At 39.0% G+C, this 22,641-nt stretch overlaps 1 protein-coding gene across 4 annotated transcripts; it reads left to right on the top strand.

Moving 5' to 3' along the window:
• Nucleotides 1-3,134: 3,134 nt before the first annotated feature.
• Nucleotides 3,135-22,114, top strand: LOC123517544 (serine/arginine repetitive matrix protein 2-like). Of its 4 annotated transcripts, none has more exons than XM_045277712.1 (10): nucleotides 3,135-4,997; nucleotides 5,522-5,827; nucleotides 6,085-6,147; nucleotides 8,110-8,271; nucleotides 9,385-9,457; nucleotides 15,014-15,120; nucleotides 17,409-17,882; nucleotides 18,122-18,313; nucleotides 18,737-18,967; nucleotides 21,795-22,114. In XM_045277712.1, exons 1-10 carry the CDS (start codon nucleotides 4,549-4,551, stop codon nucleotides 21,937-21,939), a joined length of 2,202 nt encoding a protein of 733 aa, XP_045133647.1. In that variant the 5' UTR covers nucleotides 3,135-4,548; the 3' UTR covers nucleotides 21,940-22,114. The 4 variants fall into 4 exon arrangements, with proteins under 4 accessions (XP_045133647.1, XP_045133657.1, XP_045133678.1 ...); XM_045277722.1 differs by having other exon boundaries at nucleotides 18,125-18,313; nucleotides 21,795-22,113; XM_045277743.1 differs by lacking the exon at nucleotides 21,795-22,114 and adding an exon at nucleotides 20,342-20,693 and having other exon boundaries at nucleotides 18,125-18,313.
• The last annotated feature ends 527 nt before the right edge of the window (nucleotides 22,115-22,641 follow it).

Genomic DNA, 22,641 nt, shown 5'->3' with positions numbered 1-22,641 from the left:
ATTTATGTATTGATTCTATTTATTTATTTATTTATTAGTATATTTCGTGATTTAATTCAACATTGCCGTATTATTTCGTTCATTCTACGGAAAACTGTAACCTCGTTTTCTTTTAGCCTACGAGAGAGAGAGAGAGAGAGAGAGAGAGAGAGAGAGAGAGAGAGAGAATGCTAGATCACAAAATTAGACCAAAAAAGGATATAGAAAAAGCAAGCAGAGAGAGAGAGAGAGAGAGAGAGAGAGAGAGAGAGAGAGGGGGGCGTAATCCCACATAAGCAGCTCACGGCAGCTTAGAGTCAGAGACAATCCACTCTCCCTCCTCACCTGCTTCAATTACTCTCTCTCTCTCTCTCTCTCTCTCTCTCTCTCTCTCTCTCTCTCTCTCTCTCTCTCTCTCTCGTTTGGTGGGGTAAACTTTCTGCTTTTCTATCCTTCGTTCACACCAGGTAAGAGAGAGAGAGAGAGAGAGAGAGAGAGAGAGATAAGGAGAAAGTAAGTGAGTGAGTGTGAGAGTGAGAGTGTAAACACAAGGTAATCTGACAGGTAAACTTGTTATCTCTCTCTCTCTCTCTCTCTCTCTCTCTCTCTCTCTCTCTCTCTCTCTCTCTCTCTCTCTCTCTCTCTCTCTCTCTCTCTCTCTCTCTCTCTCTCTCTCTCTCTCTGTGATTCAAGTTTGTGTCAATATAGTTTATGGTTTGATCTTTACCTCCTCCTCCTCCTCCTCCTCCTCCTCCTCCTCCTCCTCCTCCTTCAATCTGTGTAAAGGAAGAAAAATTGCCATGATTCTGCTAGTGATAGGAGAGAGAGAGAGAGAGAGAGAGAGAGAGACTGTGTTCTGGTACTCCTTTCCTCTTCAATCAATACTCTCTCTCTCTCTCTCTCTCTCTCTCTCTCTCTCTCTCTCTCTCTCTCTCTCTCTCTCTCTCTCTCTCTCTCTCCTCAGCAGTGTTGGAGTGGTGTGGACAGGTTTGGAGAAGCTAATAGTTTGTTTTGAAGTCAGTTGGCAGTGTTGGAAGATTAACTAGCAGGTTTGGAGAGGTTCAGAGCAGGTTTGGAGGCGTTTAGAACAGGTTTGGAAGGTTTTAGAGGTTCAGAGCAGGTTTGGAAAGGATTGTGAGTGTATTTGGGATCTCTAACAGTGTTGGAAGAGATAGTAGCAGGTTTGAAGAAATTTAAAACAGGTTTGGAAGTTTTTACGTGTTTTTGAGGTTGCTAGCAGGTTTGGAAGGGCTATAAGGTGTATTTGAGATGCCTAGCAGTGTTGGAAGACTAGCTAGCAGGTTTGGAGAGGTTCAGAGCAGGTTTGGAGGCGTTTAAAGCTGGTTTGGAAGGGTTTTACCTGTTTTAGAAGTTGCTTGCAGGTTTGGAAGTGCTGGCAAATACACTGAAGGATATCTAGCAGTGTTGGAATGGTGTAAGACAGGTTTGGAATTGCTAGTACTCGTCTTAAAGTTAGCTAGCAGGTTTGGAGGAGATGGTAGCAGTGTTGGAAGTGTGTAAAACAGGTTTGGAAGTACTAGTAGATAAATTTGACTAGTTAGCAGGTTTGGAAGAGGTATTAACTGTGTTGGAAGTGTGTAAGACAGGTTTGGAAGTGCTAGTAGATATATTTGACGTAGCTAGCAGGTTTGGAAGAGGTATCAGCAGGTTTGGAAGTGCTATTCGATATATTTGAAGTAGCTAGCAGGTTTGGAAGAGGCATTAGCAGGTTTGGAAGTGCTATTCGATATATTTGACGTAGCTAGCAGGTTTGGAAGAGGTGTTAGCAGGTTTGGAAGTGCTATTCGATATATTTGACGTAGCTAGCAGGTTTGGAAGAGGTGTTAGCAGGTTTGGAAGGTGTAAGAGGAGGTACTTGCAGTGTTGGAGTAAAGGAAACGTCTTGAAGGGCAGGTGTGTGGCCCTAATTATTAATTGGGTCTTCTCACACCTGTCGTCTCCTTGTCTCATGTGTGGAGGAGGAGGAGGAGGAGGAGGAGGATAAGTTGATTGAAAGAAGAGGAGGAGAAGGAGGAGGAGGAGGAGATATGTAAGTTGTGATTGAAAGAAGAGGTGGAGGAGGAGGAAGAAGAAGAGGAGGAGGAGGAGGAGGAGGAGGAGATGAGTTGTGATTGAAAGAAGAGAAAGAGGAAGAAGAAGAGGAGGAGGAGGAGGAGGAGAAGATGAGTTGTGATTGAAAGAAGAAAAAGAAGAATAGGAGGAGGAGGAGGAAGAGGAGGAAAGATTTGACTGGAGGAAGAGGAGGAGGAAGAAAAAGAAAAGGGAATATTTGAGAAACGAAAAAAAATAATGGAAAAAAAATAAATAAAAACAAAAAATGAAGGAAAAAAGGAAACAAAGGAAATGAAATAAAAGAAATAAACCATAAAAGAAAATGGGAAAAAGAAAATGGAAAAAGGAAGAAAGAAAATGAGAGGAAGATTAAAACAGAAAATGGAAGAAAGATTGATGGAGAAAGTGTGAAGAGCAAGGATGATAATAAGAAGGAGGAAGAGGAAGAAGAGGAGGAGGAAGAGGAAGAAGAGGAAGAGGAAGAAGAGGAGGAGGAGGAGGAGGAGGAGAAGACGAAAAATTCCTTCCTTTTTATCTTTGGAGAAATTATGTCAAAACTTCACGATTAATGAGAGAGAGAGAGAGAGAGAGAGAGAGAGAGAGAGAGAGAGAGAGAGAGAGAGAGAGAGAGAGAGACGGAAAAAAAATATCTAGACGAAATTGGGAAACAAAACGAGAGAGAGAGAGAGAGAGAGAGAGAGAGAGAGAGAGAGAGAGAGAGAGAGACAAATGTGTGGGCTTATCCGGGCTTACCTCCCCGCCCGACCACAGGAGGTCACAAGAAGAGGAGGAGGAGGAGGGAAACAGAGGAAAGAAAAGAGAGAAAGAGAAAGAAGGAAAAGAAACGGAGGAGAGAAGGAATAAGAAACACACACACACACACACACACACACACAAAATGGTTTGGACACACTTGCGGAGAGAGAGAGAGAGAGAGAGAGAGAGAGAGAGAGAGAGAGAGAGAGAGAGAGAGAGAGAGAAGGGGGGGTGAGAGTCCCGCTGTTGCTGCCACTATTGATTATAAAGCAGCAGGAGGGAGAGAGAGAGAGAGAGAGAGAGAGTGTGTGTGTGTGTGTGTGAGTGAGAGAGAGGAAGGGAGGGCGGGAGGTCTGCAAGGAGGCTCCAGCAAGCTCTCTCCAGTGCTACCCTCGTCACCACACCCTAAACACACCCTGGACCTACACACACCACCATAGCACCCTGATGAAGTGACCAGCACCCCTCAGCACCCATCAGCACCCATCAGCATCCCTCAGCACCCCTCAGCACCAAGGAACAATGAGGGGAGGCGAGGAGACAGGTGCTGGTGTTGGCTTCAGAACCCCACACTCCTCCAGCACTGTGTATTTAGGGTGTATGGGTGCCCTGGTTGTGTGGTAGAGAGGTAGTGTGGTGGACAGATCCCCACGCTACACCCTCGCTCAACCATGTAGCCCCTAACTTCCCTGCTATTCCAAGCAACCAAGTCTTCCAATGGTGTGATGTAATTTTTAAGGACCAGCAACCAAGTCTTCCAAATTTGGGCCTTCGTATCTAAGTGCGTGTTTGAAGTGAGAAAAAGTGTGAAGTGTGACGTGTTTTGTGTACCCGTGCGCCAGCCAATCCTACAGTACTGTGTGTATGTGTGTGTGTATGTGTGTTTGTGTAGGGAGGTGCCCCTGTGTGTACCGTGCCTCGTGCTGTTATTGATCCGTGGCACTGGGCATTGATTTGGCACTCCCTGCTACTTCTGTTGACACTGAACTGCTGGCATTGGCACGGTATTGGTAACTGTTAGTATTTATTCTCCTTGTGCACTCATTCTGGCACTGTTGACATTGATTAGTGGCACTCCAAGCATTGATCTGACACGCCCTTGGCACTGGTCATTGAGTGTGGCATTGATCCTTCTTGGCACCCTTGGCATTGACCTGGTGGCACTATAAGTTCAGCATTGACCCTCGTGGCACGCTTCTTAGAGCAGTGGCATTGAAGCGTGACACTATAGCATTGATCTGTGGGCATTGCTCGTGGCACCGGCATTGATTAGAGCAGCATTGACTCGCTCCTTGGGCATCAACTGGCACCTCTTGGCATTGATTGGCACTGAGGCGAGGCACTGAGTTGGCATTGACGCCACTCATACCCTGAAGGAGAACGTGGCACTAGCCTGAGAAGCAGTGCCCTGAGATCTGGCACTGAGGGACGTCTTTGGCACTGCATACTTGAGTGCCACTAACAGAAGAAGAGAGAATCGTGGTTCTTAAACCAAAAATAAAGGAAATAAAGAAATAAGACAAAGATATAGAAGTAATAAAAAAAATAAAGAAGAAAGAAAAAAAAAAAAAATTAAGGAATATTTTGGCAGAATCCAGGAAATAATTTCATTAGGGTACAGTTTCCCTGACCACTGACCCCATAGCATTGACCTGTATCATTATACCCAGTTAACACGGTACAGAGCAGCTCCCTTGTATCCCGTGGGCGTGGAGGTGTCGCTGGCGTGTCCTCGCGTCTATGAGCCAGCCAGCGGGACAGCCAGAGGGCGGAGGGCCGTGGGAGCAGCTAGTAGCGAGCCTGCTAGCACAACACACAGCCCTCCTTCATAAGTTAGCAGCCGTCGCCCCTCCCTCAGCTGTCCTCCCGTGTACCCCCGCCTTGCAACACGCCCTCACGCCCTCACGCTCCCCCGCGCTCAGCCTAGGCCACCACGCACGTAGAAACTGGAGGAATAGAAGGAACAGACAGAGAAAGAAGCTAAGACGTTTGTACCACCACGCCAATCTCGAGGCGGGACCCTGGAGACGCCAAGACAGATTCCACTCTGCCGCGCCCTCCACCACGCCCGCGCTTCCCACACCGCCCCTGCCGCCTACTGATGACTCCCCTGCTTCCCCCTGCACCTCCACCACAACCACTACTACCACTACCACGCACTTCCGCCGTACCCTGCGCTCCGTTGTAAGGTACATGCGGTGCGCTTACTGATGGGGTTTTGTTTTTGTGGCGGGAGGTTAGTTGGTCGGGTTTTTTGGGCTATTTGGGGCTTTATTTTTTAGGGGGGGGTTGCGTTTGTTGGAGAATGAAAGGAAATTATTGTTATAATTTTGTTATTATTATTATTATTATTATTGTTGTTGTTATTGTTGTTATTATCATTATTATTTGTTATAGTTATTGTTTTTATTTTCTCTTTATTGTTGTTCCTTTTATCGTAATGGTTTGGATACTACTACTACTACTACTACTACTACTTTAATAGATTTTTATTTTCTCCTCCTCCTCCTCCTCCTATCTTAGTGCTTATTATTGTTGTTGTGATTATTATTGTTGCTTATCTGATGTTTAATTTCTTCAGACAAACTCTCTCTCTCTCTCTCTCTCTCTCTCTCTCTCTCTCTCTCTCTCTCTCTCTGGTAATCACGCAAAAATCAGCTGTTTAAGGGAATGTATCTTGCTACTAACACACCCCGCGTTCTCCCACTCACAGCGTCCGGGAGACACACGCACTAGCAGAAGCCCAACAGGAGAAGAACTCACGGCTGAAGGAAGCTTTTGGCATATCAGAGTACTTTGTCGAAGGTTCCTCTCTTGACCCGAACCGGAAGGCGAAGGAGGAGCTAGCGAGGGCGGCGGCGGAGGGGGCAGCGGCTAATCCTCCTGCCGGGGGAGAGAAGAAGAAGTACGGCTGGGTGAATACTCCCTCGCCGTCACCGGAGCGCACACCGTCAGCTGCTCCTCAGGCGAAACGCGACAAGAAGGATAAGAAGAAGAAGAAGAAGCGGTCGCGTGATAGGTGAGTGTTCAGGAGAGAGAGAGAGAGTATAATGAGAACTGTAAGGAATTGAGATTTATATTGAAAGAAGAGAAGAATTAGAATGGAGAGAGAGAGAGAGAGAGAGAGAGAGAGAGAGAGAGCGTAGGAAAGAAAAATAATGAAAATTAAGGAATTAAGATTTATATTGAGAGAAAACATGAAATAAAGAGAGAGAGAGAGAGAGACACTCCATCAGCCTTCCATTTTCTTTCACTTTCCCCTTTCTTTCCCCTCAGATCCTCCAGTGCTGAATCATCCAGGAAAAAACAACATAAAGGAAAAAAGGGAAAGCATAGCAGGTAGGTTCATTTATTTCCCCTCTCCTTCTCCCTCTCCCTCTCCCTCTCTCTTTTTTTCTCCCTCCCAAGAATATCCTTTAATTAAAACTTGCATTAATATTAGTTTGTAATCCTCCCATTCTCTCTCTCTCTCTCTCTCTCTCTCTCTCTCTCTCTCTCTCTTTCTCTTTCTCTTTCTTTCTTTGTTGAACTTTTTTATCTCTACTACTACTACTACTACTACTACTACTACTACTACTACTACTACTACTACTTTCCTTGCCTAATAATAGTTTTTCCAGCTCATATATCACTTCTGCTTGTTTGTGTCTGACTGACAATATATAATAATAAGGTAACTATGTGTATCATATAGCCAAAAGATAATAATAATAATAATAATAATAATAACTAATGCTTATGATGTATTATATTTCTCATGTTTATTATTATTATATACGATTTTCTCTGTGTCCACTACCACTACTGCTGCTGCTGCTACTACCACTACTACTACTACTACTACTACTGTTTTTATTAATGTGTATTTGCTAACAGTGTGTCTTTTATTGTATGTATTTTAAAAGAGAGATTCATTGATTCGCCAACCTCCCTTCCAAGTGCCAATGAGCTAATGATTTATATATTCCTTTTATTTTTTTCCTTACCAAGTCTTTCCTTTGCCAGAGTAAACCCAAAGGTAAACTTAACTCACACCTCACCTGCCTATACCACCATCAGTGTTTGAAAGTTTACTCTCTCTCTCTCTCTCTCTCTCTCTCTCTCTCTCTCTCTCTCTCTCTCTCTCTCTCTCTCTCTCTCTCTCTCTCTCTCTCTCTCTCTCTCTCTCTCTCTCTCTCTCTCTCTCTATTACTATTTATCTATTTATTCATCTCTATCTCTCTATCTCTTTCTTTTCCAACTATTTTTTTTTTTTTTACTTTACTATGATTCTCTTAACTTTTTCTCTAAACTTTGATTACGTAACTCTCTCTCTCTCTCTCTCTCTCTCTCTCTCTCTCTCTCTCTCTCTCTCTCTCTCTCTCTCTCTCTCTCTCTCTCTCTCTCTCTCTCTCTCTCTCTCTCTCTCTCTTTCTATATACCTCTTAATAATATTTTATGCTCAGCTAATCTTTTTATATATATATTTACTATTAGGTATTCATATATATATTGATATACACATTATTGGCCTGTGACGTGCAAGTATTCATTTATTATACATGGATTATGCTCACACACACACACACACACACACACACACACACACACACACACACACACACACACACACACACACACACACACTTTGATCTGAAAGACTAAAGACATGCATAATATTTTCCTTCTTATCTCTCTCTCTCTCTCTCTCTCTCTCTCTCTCTCTCTCTCTCTCTCTCTCTCTCTCTCTCTCTCTCTCTCTCTCTCTCTCTCTCTCTCTCTCTCTCTCTCTCTCTCTCTCTCTCTCTCTCTCTCTCTCTCTCTTTATATAAGTTTGCAGATGAGTTATGACTACTACTACTACTACTACTACTACTACTACTACTACTATGCTACCATTATTTCTACTACTACTACTACTACTACTACTACTACTACTACTACTACTTTTGCACATATAACATAATTCTGTGCACCAGGGAAAGTAGGCAACAGAATTATGAATGTAACAATAATAATGATAATAATAATAATGATGATGATGATGATAATGATTTATGTGCGTCAAATCCTTCGCTGGTGTTCCTGTGTGTACATCTGTGTGTGTGTGCATGTACGCGTTCCATCACACACATACACACACATACACACACACAGCCCTCTCTAATCTAACCTTTTTAGTATATATGTGCGTGTGTGTGTGTGTGTGTTTGCATGCCGTTGTGTGTACGTGTGCATGTGTGTGTACGTAGTAAGTTTTTCCGAGTGCCGTGTGCGTGTGTGTGCGTTTCCCGAGAGTGACATGTACATACTTACACACAGGAGTGACTCGCCCAAGAGGAAGAAGAGAGACACCAAGAAGAAGAAGAAGGAGAAGGCAAAGAGGCGTCATCGTTCCTCCTCCACCTCCTCCTCTTCCTCCTCCTCCTCTTCCTCGTCCTCTTCCAGCTCCTCCTCCTCCTCCTCCAGCTCTGAGTCGGACAGGTAAGATGTGTGTGTGTGTGTGTGTGTGTGTGTGTTGCTTAAATGAACAAAACTGTTTCCTAATTTGATATAACAATTTTTTTTTATTTTTTTATTTTTTTCATTATTTTCGTTTTTTTTATTTATTTTTATTTTATTTTTTTCACTTATAAGACTTTTTCATCCTTCATGTTTTATTCAGTTTTTTCAGTGACAGCCTAACCTAATTTTTAAGGTATTTTCTTGTATCTTTTTAAGCTACAACTCTTTAATTCTAGCTCTATTATTTATTTATTCTATTTTGTTCTATTCTATTTTATTTATTGATTTTTTTAAGATCTAGAGCAGGGATTCTGAACGTTTCCTTTGTTATTAACCCTCTGAGTCCTAAGACCATCTCCCTGAACCTCCAGTAATCTGCCACTGAACACAGTATTAACATAGTGACCCACTGACTCAATGTACAAAGGCACTGCTAAGGATGTTATTAGCTCAGCCATCTAAGGACCAATGGAAGTCTTGTGAACACCTGGAGACTCATGAACTGCAGGTTGAGAATCCGTAATTGAGCATAAACAAACCTAACCTAACCTATCCTAACCGAACAAACCTAACCTAACCTTAAAAAAAATAATAAATAAATAAATAAAAAAAAAACTTACCTAACCTAATAAACGTAACCTAAAAAAAAGAATGAAAAAATAAATAATAATAATAATAATAATGTAATCTAACCTAACCTAACCTAATTATCTCATTTTTCATTTTATTTATTTATTTATTTATTTATTATTATTATTATTTTTCTATTTATTTATTTATTTTATTTTTATTTATTTATTTATTTATTTTATTTTTTTCATTTGTTAGATGTCTACCCTTACTGTATTATATATTAGCTATTCTAATGGCCCTTGTTTTATTTATTTTTATCTATTATTATTTTTTTTACCCCTTGACAATTCTCTATCTTACACCTAAAGAAAATTGAATAACCTAACCTAACTGTTTTAATCCTTACATTTATTTATTTATCTTCTTTTCATTCAGTTTATTTTTCTTATCATTATATTTCATTTATTTTATTTATATTTATTTATTAATGACCTAACCTAACCTAACCATCCCAAACAGTGGAGTGAGAGCAGCGAAGGGCAGCAAGAGGCGCCGATCAGACAGCCCCGCCACCTCAGACACCCGCAGGAAGGTAGGTGGCAGTGGGCGGGGGGGGGAGCGGGATGGCGGCTCCCAGAGTAGGGCCGCAGGGGGGTTGCCAAGTGGGTGTGTGGGTGGTGGTGTCTGTGTCATGGTGGTGTGTGTAAGGGTGGCAGGGCAGTGCTGGGTGCTGGCCCTGTGCCCGCCCACCACACACAGCTCTCTCTCTATAGTGATGTGTTTAGGGTTACAGTGTTTGTAGGGGGGGTGTGGCCTTGTGTGTGTGTGTGTGTGTGTGTGTGTGTGTCTTATGTGCACATACAGGCACACGCACACACAAAAAAAGAAAGAAAGAAAGAAAAAAAAAAGGATTTAGTAAAACGTGAAATAAAGAAAAAAATATGACAAAACGAAAATAAAACAACAACACACACACACACACACACACACACACACACACACACACACACACACACACACACACACACACACACACACACACACACACACACACACCATTACCAAACAAAGCCCTTGACCTTTGACTTTCTACATGGGGACAGAATTAGACACAACAAGGGACACACACACACACACACACACACACACACACACACACACACACACACACACACACACACACACACACACACACACACACACACACACACACACACACACTACACACACACACACACTTTTTCTCTGCTTACCTCTCTCTCTCTCTCTCTCTCTCTCTCTCTCTCTCTCTCTCTCTCTCTCTCTCTCTCTCTCTCTCTCTCTCTCTCTCTCTCTCTCTCTCTCTCTCTCTCTCTGGTTGCTTTGAGAGAGAGAGAGAATGAGAATGTAAGAGAAAACTTGTATTTGTCCATGTAGGTCTTAAATAATGTTAGAGAGAGAGAGAGAGAGAGAGAGAGAGAGAGAAGCCACCACCTGCCCTACCAACACCTGTTAATCTTGCCCTATCAACATTAACACCTTTCAATCAAATACTAACGAACTGTGCCAAAAATCTCATCCACATATAAAAGAAACGAATATTGGCCTCAAAAAACACCCTATTATTTATTTATTTACTTATCTATTGATTTATTTATTTGTTCTCCGGGTAGCTTGAAAATTTTTAGTGTTGTATTTGTGTTGCCAGTGTTACCAAGTCAAAGTAATGAAGGTTTACTGTGGAACTCCCTGCCTTGCCTGCTTCTGTATTTCCAGCTTCCTATGACTTGAGTTCTTTTAAGCTGAGGTGGAGATATTTGTCCCTCTTATTTTGGATTACTCATGTGGCTTTTAAGGGAACTGGCATAACAGTGGGCCTTTTTTTTATATTTATTAGTTTATTTTATTTTATTTTATTATTAGCTATTATTATTTTTTATTTATTTATTTATTTGTTTATTTATTTTTCCTCTTGGCCAGTTGTTCCTCGTGCATGAAGGTAAATAAATAAGTAAATTGAATGAGTAAATAGGTGAGATATATGTAATGAGCCTCAGAAAAACCTAAAGATGACATCAGTGAAAACTCAAAATGTTAATGATAAGATAAATAATAATAAATAAATGAATTAAATAAGTGAATAGTGAAATAAATAATAATTAAATAATATCTACATAGTTACCTTCACAGATTACATGACAAAAACAGATAATCCAAATAAAGGTAATTGAATTAACTCATATACCATTAAATACAAGTAACCAGTTCAGAATCCCTTTGTAATCTTATATAATTAGATTCAAACCCTATTTAACTTCACTAAAAGAGGATCAGATTACATTAGTCTTAAGATAGGAATAAATTACTTTTTTTTATGAGTTAGCAGCAGCAGCAGTATATGCAAAGGAGAAAGAGAGAGAGCTGGTGTGTGTGTGTGTGTGTGTGTGTGTGTGTGTGTGTGTGTGTGTGTGTGTGTGTGTGTGTGTGTTTTGACCCATTTAGCAATCCTTATCTTGAGAATTATGCAATGAAGTACCTCTCTCTCTCTCTCTCTCTCTCTCTCTCTCTCTCTCTCTCTCTCTCTCTCTCTCTCTCTCTCTCTCTCTCTCTCTCTCTCTCTCTCTCTCTCTAACCCCCTTCTCAAAATACAGTAATGAAAGCAAGTATGGAGAAGTGGATGAGTGAGAGTGTACGAGACTGAGTGCTGTTGTTGTTGTTGTTGTTGTTGTTGTTGTTGTTGTTGAGTGAGAGGTTTACAATTAAGGTGATACATTTGACTTGATAATGACGGTTTACTTATCAAAAATGCTCTTTATGGCGGCCAGGTAAGGGAATTTAATTTTTTTCTCCTCTCAGATGACATATATTGATTGATTGATTGATTGATTGAATTATATTACTGCTTTTTGTTTGTCTACTAATTCCTCTTTCTCTCTCTCTCTCTTTTTTTCTCTTTCTCTCTCTCTTTCTCTCTTCTTTTCTTCTGAATTTTAATATTTTTGTTTGTCTGCTAATTCCTTTTCTCTCTCTCTCTCTCTCTCTCTCTCTCTCTCTCTCTCTCTCTCTCTCTCTCTCTCTCTCTCTCTCTCTCTCTCTCTCTCTCTCTCTCTCTCTCTCTCTCTCTCTCTCTCTCTCTCTCTATTTGTTTTACTTTCTCTTGTTTTTCTTTTCTCTTAGTTTTATTCTATTTTTTTGTTCTTGATCTTTTCTTCTTTTTCCATTTTCTTCTTATTCCTTTTATTTATATTTTTTCTTTTCTGTTTCTGTTTTTGTTTTTGTTTTTCTTGTGTTTTTCTTTGTTTTATTGTCTTAAATCTCTCTCTCTCTCTCTCTCTCTCTCTCTCTCTCTCTCTCTCTCTCTCTCTCTCTCTCTCTCTCTCTCTCTCTCTCTCTCTCTCTCTCTCTCTCTCTCTCTCTCTCTCTCTCTCTCTCTCTACAGTGTATCCATAAATTTGATACAGGATTGTGTCATTAATTTCTCGCAAGGTTGTATATACAGATTGCATTTTGTATTATGCCACTAAAGAATGCATACTTTCATACATACATACATACACACAGGTATATATGTATAACAGTATGCATTGGTCAGGTGTGTATCAAGTGTAGCCCCACCTTGAAGCATTATAAGTGTTTTTTGAAGTGTAGTGTGTCTCTGTAAGTAAGCAAGAGTGTGGTTTATGATGATTTAGTAATGTAATTTGATCAATATTTCTTGTTCCAATATTCTAAGTAATGATTCAGTGCTCAATATTTAAGTATGTTCATTTCTTTCTCAATTGTCTATAGAAACTTAGAATTTGATATCAATTTCATGTTTTTTGTATATTTTTTTCTTACTTTTTTGTAATCTTAAGTCAATTGTCTAATATTGTAGTGAAGAGAGAAAGTCACATTTGAAAAGTTGATCATTTAATTTTACCTCTTAAAAAAAAAAAAACTTGTTATATATTTTAAACTTATTCAGAACTTGTCATATCAAACCTTTAAATTATTGAAGACACAGAAAGTCCAACTATTTACCTTACAACTCAAAGCAATTCACAAACCAAAACTTTTCACAATGTATCAAACTTTGCATTGATAAAACCAAAGTAAAGAATAGAAAAAAGTCAAATGAGATACAAAAAAAATAAGACTAACTACTTTTAACCACATCAAAATAAGTAACAATTGTTAAAAAGCACAATGAGACAAAATAGAACCAGAGAGAGAGAGAGAGAGAGAGAGAGAGAGAGAGAGACATACTAATTATCGAGAGTGTTGGTTAGATTTACTGTTAGCGTAGCAATGGTTAAAATTTTGTTATTACCATGCCATGCACCCTATTAGGACCGAGAGGCGCGAAGTAAGTATGTTAGGGTCAAGTTGGTGCCAAGGCTGCCTCCCCCACGCCGCTGCTGAGGCGGGGCGGGGCGGGGCTCAGGCGGGGCGGGGGGTATAAGGGCCTCTGTGGGGTACACTTTGCTAGTTTTGTCACTACCACTCACTGTTACCACCACTGTCTGTCTGTCTGTCTGTCTGTTTCTCCTCACTGTTCTTGTTATATACTACTACTGTTGCTACTACTACTGTCTGTTGCTCACGGCTTTTTGTTCATCACCACCACTGCCACCTCCACTACCACAACTACTACTACTACTACTACTACTGTTACTTTTATTGTCATTAGTATATCATCACTTGAGTGTACTACTACTACTACTACTACTACTACTAACTACACTTTAGAGCACTCAACACACACACACACACACACACACACACACACACACACACACACACACACACACACACACACACACACACACACACACATTTATGTATTGTTTGTAGAGAGCAGCAAATTCTACTTTAGTGATTTATTTGTTATTTATCATCATCACCATCATCATCATCATCACCATTATTCTCATTACTCCTTCTAATACTGCTAGTTTCTTATCACTCTGTCAAATGTGTATATATATATTTCATGGGGTTTGTAGTATTAACATTTAAGATTCTACTCTTATTATTATTATCATTATTATTATTATTATTATTATTATTATTATTATTATTATTATTGTTTTTATTGTTACTATTATTGTTATTATTAAGGGTTGGTGAGTCATAGTCCCTTCCCATTCACCATTACCACACTAACGTCATTGATATATTGCCTCATTCATTGCTGTCCTGTATTTCCTAAGTCCTCCATCCACCTTTCACTGTTCAACTCCCTACTGGTCCACTATCCACTTGTCCCCCTCCACATCCTCCCCACTCAGTGCTATCCACCATTACTTCATTGTATTTGTTTTCCTTTCCTTCTTGATTTATTTTCATTTTTGCTTTTATTTTTATTTTATTTTATTTATTTTTATTTTTTTTTTCTCTGGCAACCATCTTCCTCTTCATAACTTTAGATCAATTCCTTTTCTTTTTTTTTTTTTTTCTTTTCATTCTTTTTTTTTCTTTGTCTTTGGTTTGTTTTATTGTGAATCTTACTTTAAATACCTTACTTTTTTTTTTTTTTTTTTTTTTTTTTTTTTTTCTTTGTGTTTTGTTTTGTATTGTGTATTTTAGTGTATTTTTGTCTATCCTTGTCTATTATCTATTTATTTATTTTATTTATTTATTCATTCATTCATTCATTCATTCATTCATTCATTTTACATATCAAAACCCATTTTAATCCCTACATCCATACAACCATTACTATTATTATTACTACCACCATTATTATTATTATTATTATTATTATTATTATTATTATTATTATTATTTTGTCTGTCCCTTTCAATCTTGTTCATTTCCTCACCTACCTCCCAGACCCTAGTGTTCTCCCTCCCTCCCTCCCTTCCCTCCCTCAAATTACATATAGATTACATTATATATCTTTATTATATATCTATAGTACCAGGGAACAGTCTAACCTTGTTTATTATTATTATTATTATTATTATTATTATTATTATTATGATGAGAGCTCACTTGTTGATGTTGCTACTACTACTGCTACTACCACTACTACTACTACCACCATTGTTGTTGTTGTTATTGTTGTTATTACTACCCCGTGGCCTGTGTTTGTTTGGTATCAACTCGTTTATAACATTAACGACCCCAAGCTCTCGTAATGACCCCCTCTCGCTAACTACCCTCCCGTCTGGTGCCCTAACAGAGAAACGACAGCCACCACCGTCACTCCCATAAGAGGCCGCACCACCACCACCACCACCACCACCGCCGCACCACTGCAGCCCACCACCGCCACCACCATGCTGAGAGGTGAGCTTCAGTGTGCGAGCCACCAACATCACCACCGCCACCGCTGCTGATGATTACTTGCCGCTGCCTGTGTTTTTTTGGGTTGTGGTAGATTAGGTGTTTGTGTGTGTGTGTGTGCAAGAATTTTTTTTTTTTTTTTTTTTTTTTTTCTAGTTTATTTTGGTGCGTGTTTGTGAGAGAGAGAGAGAGAGAGAGAAAGTGTGTGTGTGTGTGTGTGTGTGTGTGTGTGTGTGTGTGTGTGTGTGTGTGTGTGTGTGTGTGTGCGCGCATGCGTGTGTGTGTGTACGTATGTATGTATGTATGTATGAATTAAGTATAGTCACTAGATTTAGACACCTCTCTATTTTGTATACCTTAGCTAGATTAGTGTATTAGTGTTTGCAAATCTTTGAAACTCAGTGTATGTGTATTTTGTTGAGTTGAGAGCATGAGTATTGGCGAAGAGCTGATAGACTGTAGCCGTGAGAGAAGTACAATAACCTCTTAGACACGTACGATGCTTTGTGTACTTATTATCATTATTATCATTGTTCGTGCCACCTTTCCTTAGAGATTAAAACTATTAGTATTTATCAAACATTATTATTTTAGTTGTTTTTTTTTATTATTTTATTGTCATTATTTATTAAACATGATTATTTTGTGGTTACTTTTCCTTATAAACAAAAAAATATTAATATTCATTAAACATTATTAGATTATTACTATTATTATCATTATTCATTAAACATTATCTTGTGGTTACTTTTCCATATAAACAAAAAGCATTACTATTATTATTATTGATATTATTATTATTCATTAAGCATTATTAAATCATTATTTTTGCCTTATGGATGAAATTATTACTATTATTGTCATTATTCATTAAACATTATTATTTTATGCTATCTTTCCTAATAAACAAAAAAAACATTACTATTATTATTGTTATTACTATTCTTTAAATGTTATTATATTATCATTATTCTTGCTTATATATAAAATTATTACTCCTATTCTCTAAACATTATTATTTTGTGGCTACCTTTCCTTATAAACAAAATGCATTATTATTATTATTATTATTATTATTATTATTATTATTATTATTATTATTCATTAAATACTATTATATTATCATCATTTTTTCATTGTAGACAAAAACCCATTACTGTTATTATTTTCAAACATTATTATCTTCAAATGACAAAACTGACAGAGAAAGTACAACAATATTAGCTGAGGTACGACACTTTCCTGCCTCACCACTGCACCACTGCTATTGTTGACCTTGGCTGCCTTGTATGGACGCATCATTATTACCATTATTACTCCTTACCCTTATTTTGTTGAAATTTATGTATATTTAGTTCATGCTTGCTTCTCTCTCTCTCTCTCTCTCTCTCTCTCTCTCTCTCTCTCTCTCTCTCTCTCTCTCTCTCTCTCTCTCTCTCTCTCTGTTATTCTTGTTTATTTTCCCATTTTTTCCTTTTTTGTATTCTATTTCTGTCATTTCTCTCTCTCTCTCTCTCTCTCTCGTTTCTTTTGCCAGTTTTTCCTTATTTTTTTGTATTTTTCCTTGTTTTTTTGTATTTATCTTGTATTTCCTTCATTCTTTTTCTTATTTTTATTTATTGTATTTCCTGCAGTAGTGACTATAGGAAGTAGAGAGTGGTGGTGCCTCCCTGTACCCACCACCACCACCACCACCACCACCATCATCGTTCTGTACTCTGACCTCACTCCAATAAACATGTTCTCTATGCTTCAGTTTTTGTTTTTATTAATTCTTTCTTTATTTTGCTGCGTTTTGGTGTGGTTTGAAAGTTATTTATTTATTTATTTTCTCTATTTTACTTATCTATTTATTTATTTATATTTTATTTGACATGTTAGCTTTTTTACTTGTTTATTTATTTGTTTGTGTGTAAAAGTTTGAGTATATTTGATCTTTTCTGCTTCTTTTTGTCTTTTCTTTTTTTCTTTTAGTTTGAGAAAGCAAATAAACCCTTTTTTTTCATTTTTCTCCAATTTCAGTAGTTTTTTAAGTCTTGACCGTGAATAAATTAATCTCTCTCTCTCTCTCTCTCTCTCTCTCTCTCTCTCTCTCTCTCTCTCTCTCTCTCACTTTTTCCTTTCACATTTTCTACTTCTTTAGTGTGAGAACAAATACATCACTTTTCATCATAATTCCCATTTTCTCTTCATTACCTTCAAGTCACTGTACTGCTTGAGATTCACCAGTGTGTGTGTGTTTATGTGTGTGTTACCCCATGCCTCCCTGACTGACTGCCCCCTCCCCACAGCTCCCCAGAAGCCCCACGGCCCCGCACCAAGCGCCACACATCCCCAAGCCCCGAGGCAGCCCTGCAGGATAGCCCCAGACCCAAGAGAACAGGGCAGGATGCAGAGAAGGAGGAGAAGGATGACTGGCCGAAGGAGGAGGCGAATGTGGAGGAAAGAGGCAGCACCGGTGACCTGAGCCCTCCCACCCCACACCTTCCCCCACAGAAAGCCCCAAAGGTCACCCCAAGCCAGCCACCTGCGGATAAACCCAGCAAAGCCACTATCATCCCTTGTGGCTCCATTCCCCTGCCTAAGCCGGCCACCAAGCCACCGCCACAGGATAAGACAAGCCCCCAAGCCGCCCAGACCCCAGTGGCAGCCCCGCCCCGTCCCCCGGACCCGACACGCCCCTTGGAGCTCCCCCGCCCGCCTCAGAATGGACAGCACTTAGCAAGAAATCCTGCTGTGAAAGTTAGCAGTCCAAGATATCGAAGGTGTGTGTGTGTGTGTGTGTGTGTGTGTGTGTGTGTGTGTGTGTGTGTGGACATGTATGCATTCACATTCATGTACGCATAGATATACTCATGTAGGTTTTTGTTACTAAATTCTCTCTCTCTCTCTCTCTCTCTCTCTCTCTCTCTCTCTCTCTCTCTCTCTCTCTCTCTCTCTCTCTCTCTCTCTCTCTCTCTCTCTCTCTCTCTCTCTCTCTCTCTCCTCTCTCTCTCTCTCCCAGCAGGCCCCTCTCCAGCACTACCCTCTCTCCCGCCCACAGTCCAGACTCCCGCAGCTCAGGCTCTCCCAGGCGCTCCTCCCGCTCCTCCTCCTCCTCCCGCTCCTCCGCCTCCTCCCGCTCACCCTCCCGCTCAAGATCAAGGTCACGCTCCAGATCCCAGACCAGGTCACGCTCTCATTCAAGGTCACTCAGGTAAGGGGAGAGGGAAGGGATGAGAGAGAGAGAGAGAGAGAGAGAGAGAATGTTTGTGTAAGAAATTCAGAGTGAGGGAAAGAAAGTGAGAGAGAGAGAGAGAGAGAGAGAGAGTGAGAGTATATGTAAAGAAAAATATGCAAATTAAAGGAAAAAGTGTAGAGAAAGTAAAAGAGAGAGAGAGAGAGAGAGATTAAAGAAAAAAAGTTATGAGAAAAAATGAGTGAGTTAAAGAAAAGATACAAATTAAAGATAAATGTGTAGAGAAAGTGAAAGAGAGAGAGAGAGAGAGAGAGAGAGAGAGAATGAAAAAATACAAACTAAAGAAAATAAAATTGAAAAAGAGAAAGAAAATAAAAAAGGCAGACAGACAGACAAACAGACACCCCAACCCACCCCCAATAACCCCCTCCTCCCCAACAGATCAGGGTCAAGGTCAGCCTCCAGGTCACCCTCAAGGTCACGCTCCAAGTCCTACTCAAGGTCACACTCCCGCAGCAGGTCAAGAGGTCGCTCCAGGTCACGCTCCAGGTCGTATGGAGGCCGGTACAGTAGGTCAGCCTCTAGGTCAAGGTCGCGGACGAGGTCAAGATCGCTGTCCATACCCAGGAGGAGGGGGTCACCTTCTTTCCTGGACAAGAGGAGGATAACAAGGTAGGTCAGGTCAGGTTAGGTTTGGCTAGGTTAGGTTATAGTCTTCCAAATATAAATGTTTTTTGGGTGTGGCCTTTTAGTGGACTCCCAGCCTTCCAGCAGTGCCAAGTCCTTGTGAACCAGCCAGTCAGAGCTTCCTGTGTGTGAGTGAGAGGGATGTAGAATGCTTTAACGGAAATCCAGCATCATCAAATCCAAGAAAAATGATAATTAAAAGAAAGGTTAACATTCCACGCTTACGTTATTCACATGACAGTAACAAATATCGGCATCTGTGTGTGTCTGTGTGACTGTTGCTGTTAAAATGTTAAATCTTTTTCACCATTCACCATCGTCCTTAGTAAGACAATTGGTGCAATACTGTGTTCCAAATACAATAGAAAATAAATATATCAATGAAATGAAGTATTTTGTGTAGAAGGTGAAATATTGTTAACTCCATTCACGCGGCAACACTCATTACCGTCCAGCCTTGGCCGCACCGCCAGACACAGTGAGGGACAGTGCCACGTGTCACACTGGTGTACTGAAGCTGTTCCAGACACAATATGAAAGACTCTGATAATACAATGAGCAGCTTCTTCCATTAAAGTGGCTGTCATAAATACAGAACTCATTCAAATGGCAACACTGATTGACACGAGGCACACAGGTGAGGCCACTGCCCACCCTCAGGTCAGGTCAGGTTAGGTACTGCTGGAAGACTGATTGATTGATTGACTGACTGACTGACTGACTGACTGACTAACTAACTGACTGAACAGAAAACCTCCTTTAGATTTGGAAGACTGTAGGTTCGGTTAGGTTAATTATTATTATTTATTTTTTTCACATTTGTTTGTTGTCTTCCATAATGATGTATTTATTCATTTATTGTTGTTATTATTGATTTGCTTTGTTATTCCTGCATCGTGCTTATCAGTTATTTGTTCCATTTCCTCATTATTCCTATTTTTTTGTAGCTATTATTATCATTACCATCATTATTGCTGTTATTATTGCAGTCTTTTTATTTACTATGCATTCCAGCACCTTATATTTCAGTAACTGTGTAGCTTTGTTTGTTAATGCACTGCCAAATGTACCAAAGCATGTAGAAGTATACCTATTATTATTACTATTACTATTATTATTATTATTATTATTATTATTATTATTATTATTATTATTATTACTATTATTGTCGTTATTATTGCACTGTCGATCATTTGGCTTGCCTTATTATTGTACAATGCCTGCTGCACACACACACACACACACACACACACACACACACACACACACACACACACACACACACACACACACACACACACTCAGCTTGTTTTATTATGTATGTTTGTGTATCTCTTTATTTTATTTCTTATTTTGCAGCATCAGACACCTTGTAAAGAAGAGATGAACCTCCTCCTCCTCCTCCTCCTCCTCCTCCTCCTCCTCCTCCTCCTCCTCCTCTTCCTCCTCCTCCTCCTCCTCCTCCTCCTCCTCCTGTATTCTTTTTTAGCATGTATGTACGTATATGTGCGTGTACATGACTCAGAAACGCACATGGTGAGTCTGCTATTGTTGTTGTTGTTGTTGTTGTTGTGCACAGTAGTAATGAATGCATAGTGCTTGTGTTGTTGTTGTTGTTGTTTGTTGTTTTATTGTCATTGTTGTGTTCTTCAGATCAATATTAAGTGATTTAATGGTATAATTTGTTCAGTCATTATTATTATTATTATTATTATTATTATTATTATTCATTTATTTATAATTTTTTTTTTTATTTATTTATTTATTTTGTGTGTGTGTGTTTGTGTCAATATTTTTAGTTGTTATTTATTATTATTGTTATTTTTATTGTTTGTGCTAATGTTACTAACTGTTTATTAATATTTTACTTGCTATATTAAGTTTTGCCATAATGTTCTAAGTCAGCATAGAGACAAATGTGATAATAATAATATTCTTCTAATAACTAATGTGAAAGAAAAGGAAAATTATTATTACTATCACTTTTCTACTATTACTACTATTACTATTACAATTTTCTACTAATTACTAATGTGACTATAGTTTGTGTGATGAAGTCTACTTAAGAGCACAATTTTAATCACTAACATTGAAAAGGAAAAAAGAAAAACTAGGTACTCATTTTAACATTTATTTATTGTTAACCCCTTCAGTACTGGGACACGTTTTTACCTTGAGATTTGTGCACCATTAGACCATTTTATTGACATTAGGAAGGGTCTATGGAGGTCACAAGATTAATGGCCACAGTCTTCACTATTTTAATCCCCCACATGAGTTTCTGAAGCTGTATAGAGTCACCAAATAGTCACCAGAATGAATATGGAAATGCGTCATGGTACAGAAGGGGTTAATGCGTATATACTGACATCTCCATTGTGTGTGTATGTATGTATGTACTAAACACACACACACACACTACTACTACTACTACTACTACTACTACTACTACTACTACTACTACTACTACTACTACTACTACTACTACTACTACTACTACTACTACTACTACTACTTTTTCATTCTTCCTTTTGTTCTTTCTTTTCTTTTTCTTTCTTTAGCTTTCTTTCCTTCTTAATCTTCTTCTTCTTCTTCTTCTTCTTCTTCTTCTTCTTCTTCTTCTTCTCCTTCTCCTTCTCCTTCTCCTTCTCCTCCTCCTCCTCCTCCTCCTCCTCCAACCAACACCACCACCACCACCACCACCACCACCACAATTACTAACAATACTAACCCTCCCTCCTCCTCCTCTCTCCCTCTCCCTCTCCCCTCTCCCCTCTTCCCTCTTCCCTCTCCTTCCCCCCCACACATATAGTGCCCGGAAAAGACCAGTGCCCTACCATCGGCCTACCCCTCCCCCCTCCCCCTCCTCCTCCGAGTCCTCCTGGTGGTCACGGAGCCACACCAGGTCTCGGAGCAGGTCATGGAGCCGCACCAGGTCACCCTCCTACAGCAGGTAGTAAATGAGGTCAAAGGAAGGTCAGTGGAAGGTCAATTGCTGAGGTCAAGGTCATGTGAGACTCAAGTTTGTTAATTTGTGGAGTTTAATTAATTTATTTTATTTATTATTTTTTTTTTATTTGGTTTTATAATATTTTTTCTATTTTTATTTTTCATTTTTTGTTTTCGTTTTTTTATTTCATTTCTATTTTTTTTTTTTTCTTCTATTTTATTATGATTTCTTTTCCTTCTTTTATTTTTTCTCGTTTCTTTTTATTATTTTCGCTATTTTTTTACTTCCTTTTCTTCGTTTTCTGTTTTCTTTTCTTTATTTTCTTTTTGTTTTTTTTTCATTTTCTTTTTTTTTCTATTAATTTTATTCATTTATCATTTTATTTATTTTGCTTCGTTTCTATTTATTTATTTATTCATTTATATGTCTCCATCTTTTATTTAATTTTCTTTTATTTGTGAAACGTATCGGAAAAAAAAATCCTGCCTTGAAATAGAAAAGAAATGAAAAGAAAAAAAAATGCGATATGACCAAATTGAAAAAAAAAAAAGAAAAAGAAAAACCTCGTGACACTTTCTTTTAAAATTGAGAAGAAAGGAAACGAAGAAAAGGAGAGAAAGAGAGAGAGAAAAAGAAAAGGAAAAATAACTAGTGGCGCCATTACTTCATTTATTAAGTTATACTCTTCTTGATGATAAAACAAGTGCAA

This window comes from Portunus trituberculatus, chromosome 6, assembly GCF_017591435.1.
Source record: "Portunus trituberculatus isolate SZX2019 chromosome 6, ASM1759143v1, whole genome shotgun sequence".
In the NCBI taxonomy this organism is placed as follows: domain Eukaryota; kingdom Metazoa; phylum Arthropoda; class Malacostraca; order Decapoda; family Portunidae; genus Portunus; species Portunus trituberculatus.
This window is presented reverse-complemented; position numbering and strand designations above follow the sequence as displayed.

Bases quoted from the DNA above. Each gene is read 5' to 3' on its own strand.
- LOC123517544 (XM_045277712.1), top strand. From the start codon at position 4,549: ATGAGCCAGCCAGCGGGACAGCCAGAGGGCGGAGGGCCGTGGGAGCAG. The intron at 8,272-9,384 runs GTAAGATGTGTG...CATCCCAAACAG, and splicing joins TCCAGCTCTGAGTCGGACAG to TGGAGTGAGAGCAGCGAAGG. The intron at 9,458-15,013 runs GTAGGTGGCAGT...GTGCCCTAACAG, and splicing joins CCTCAGACACCCGCAGGAAG to AGAAACGACAGCCACCACCG.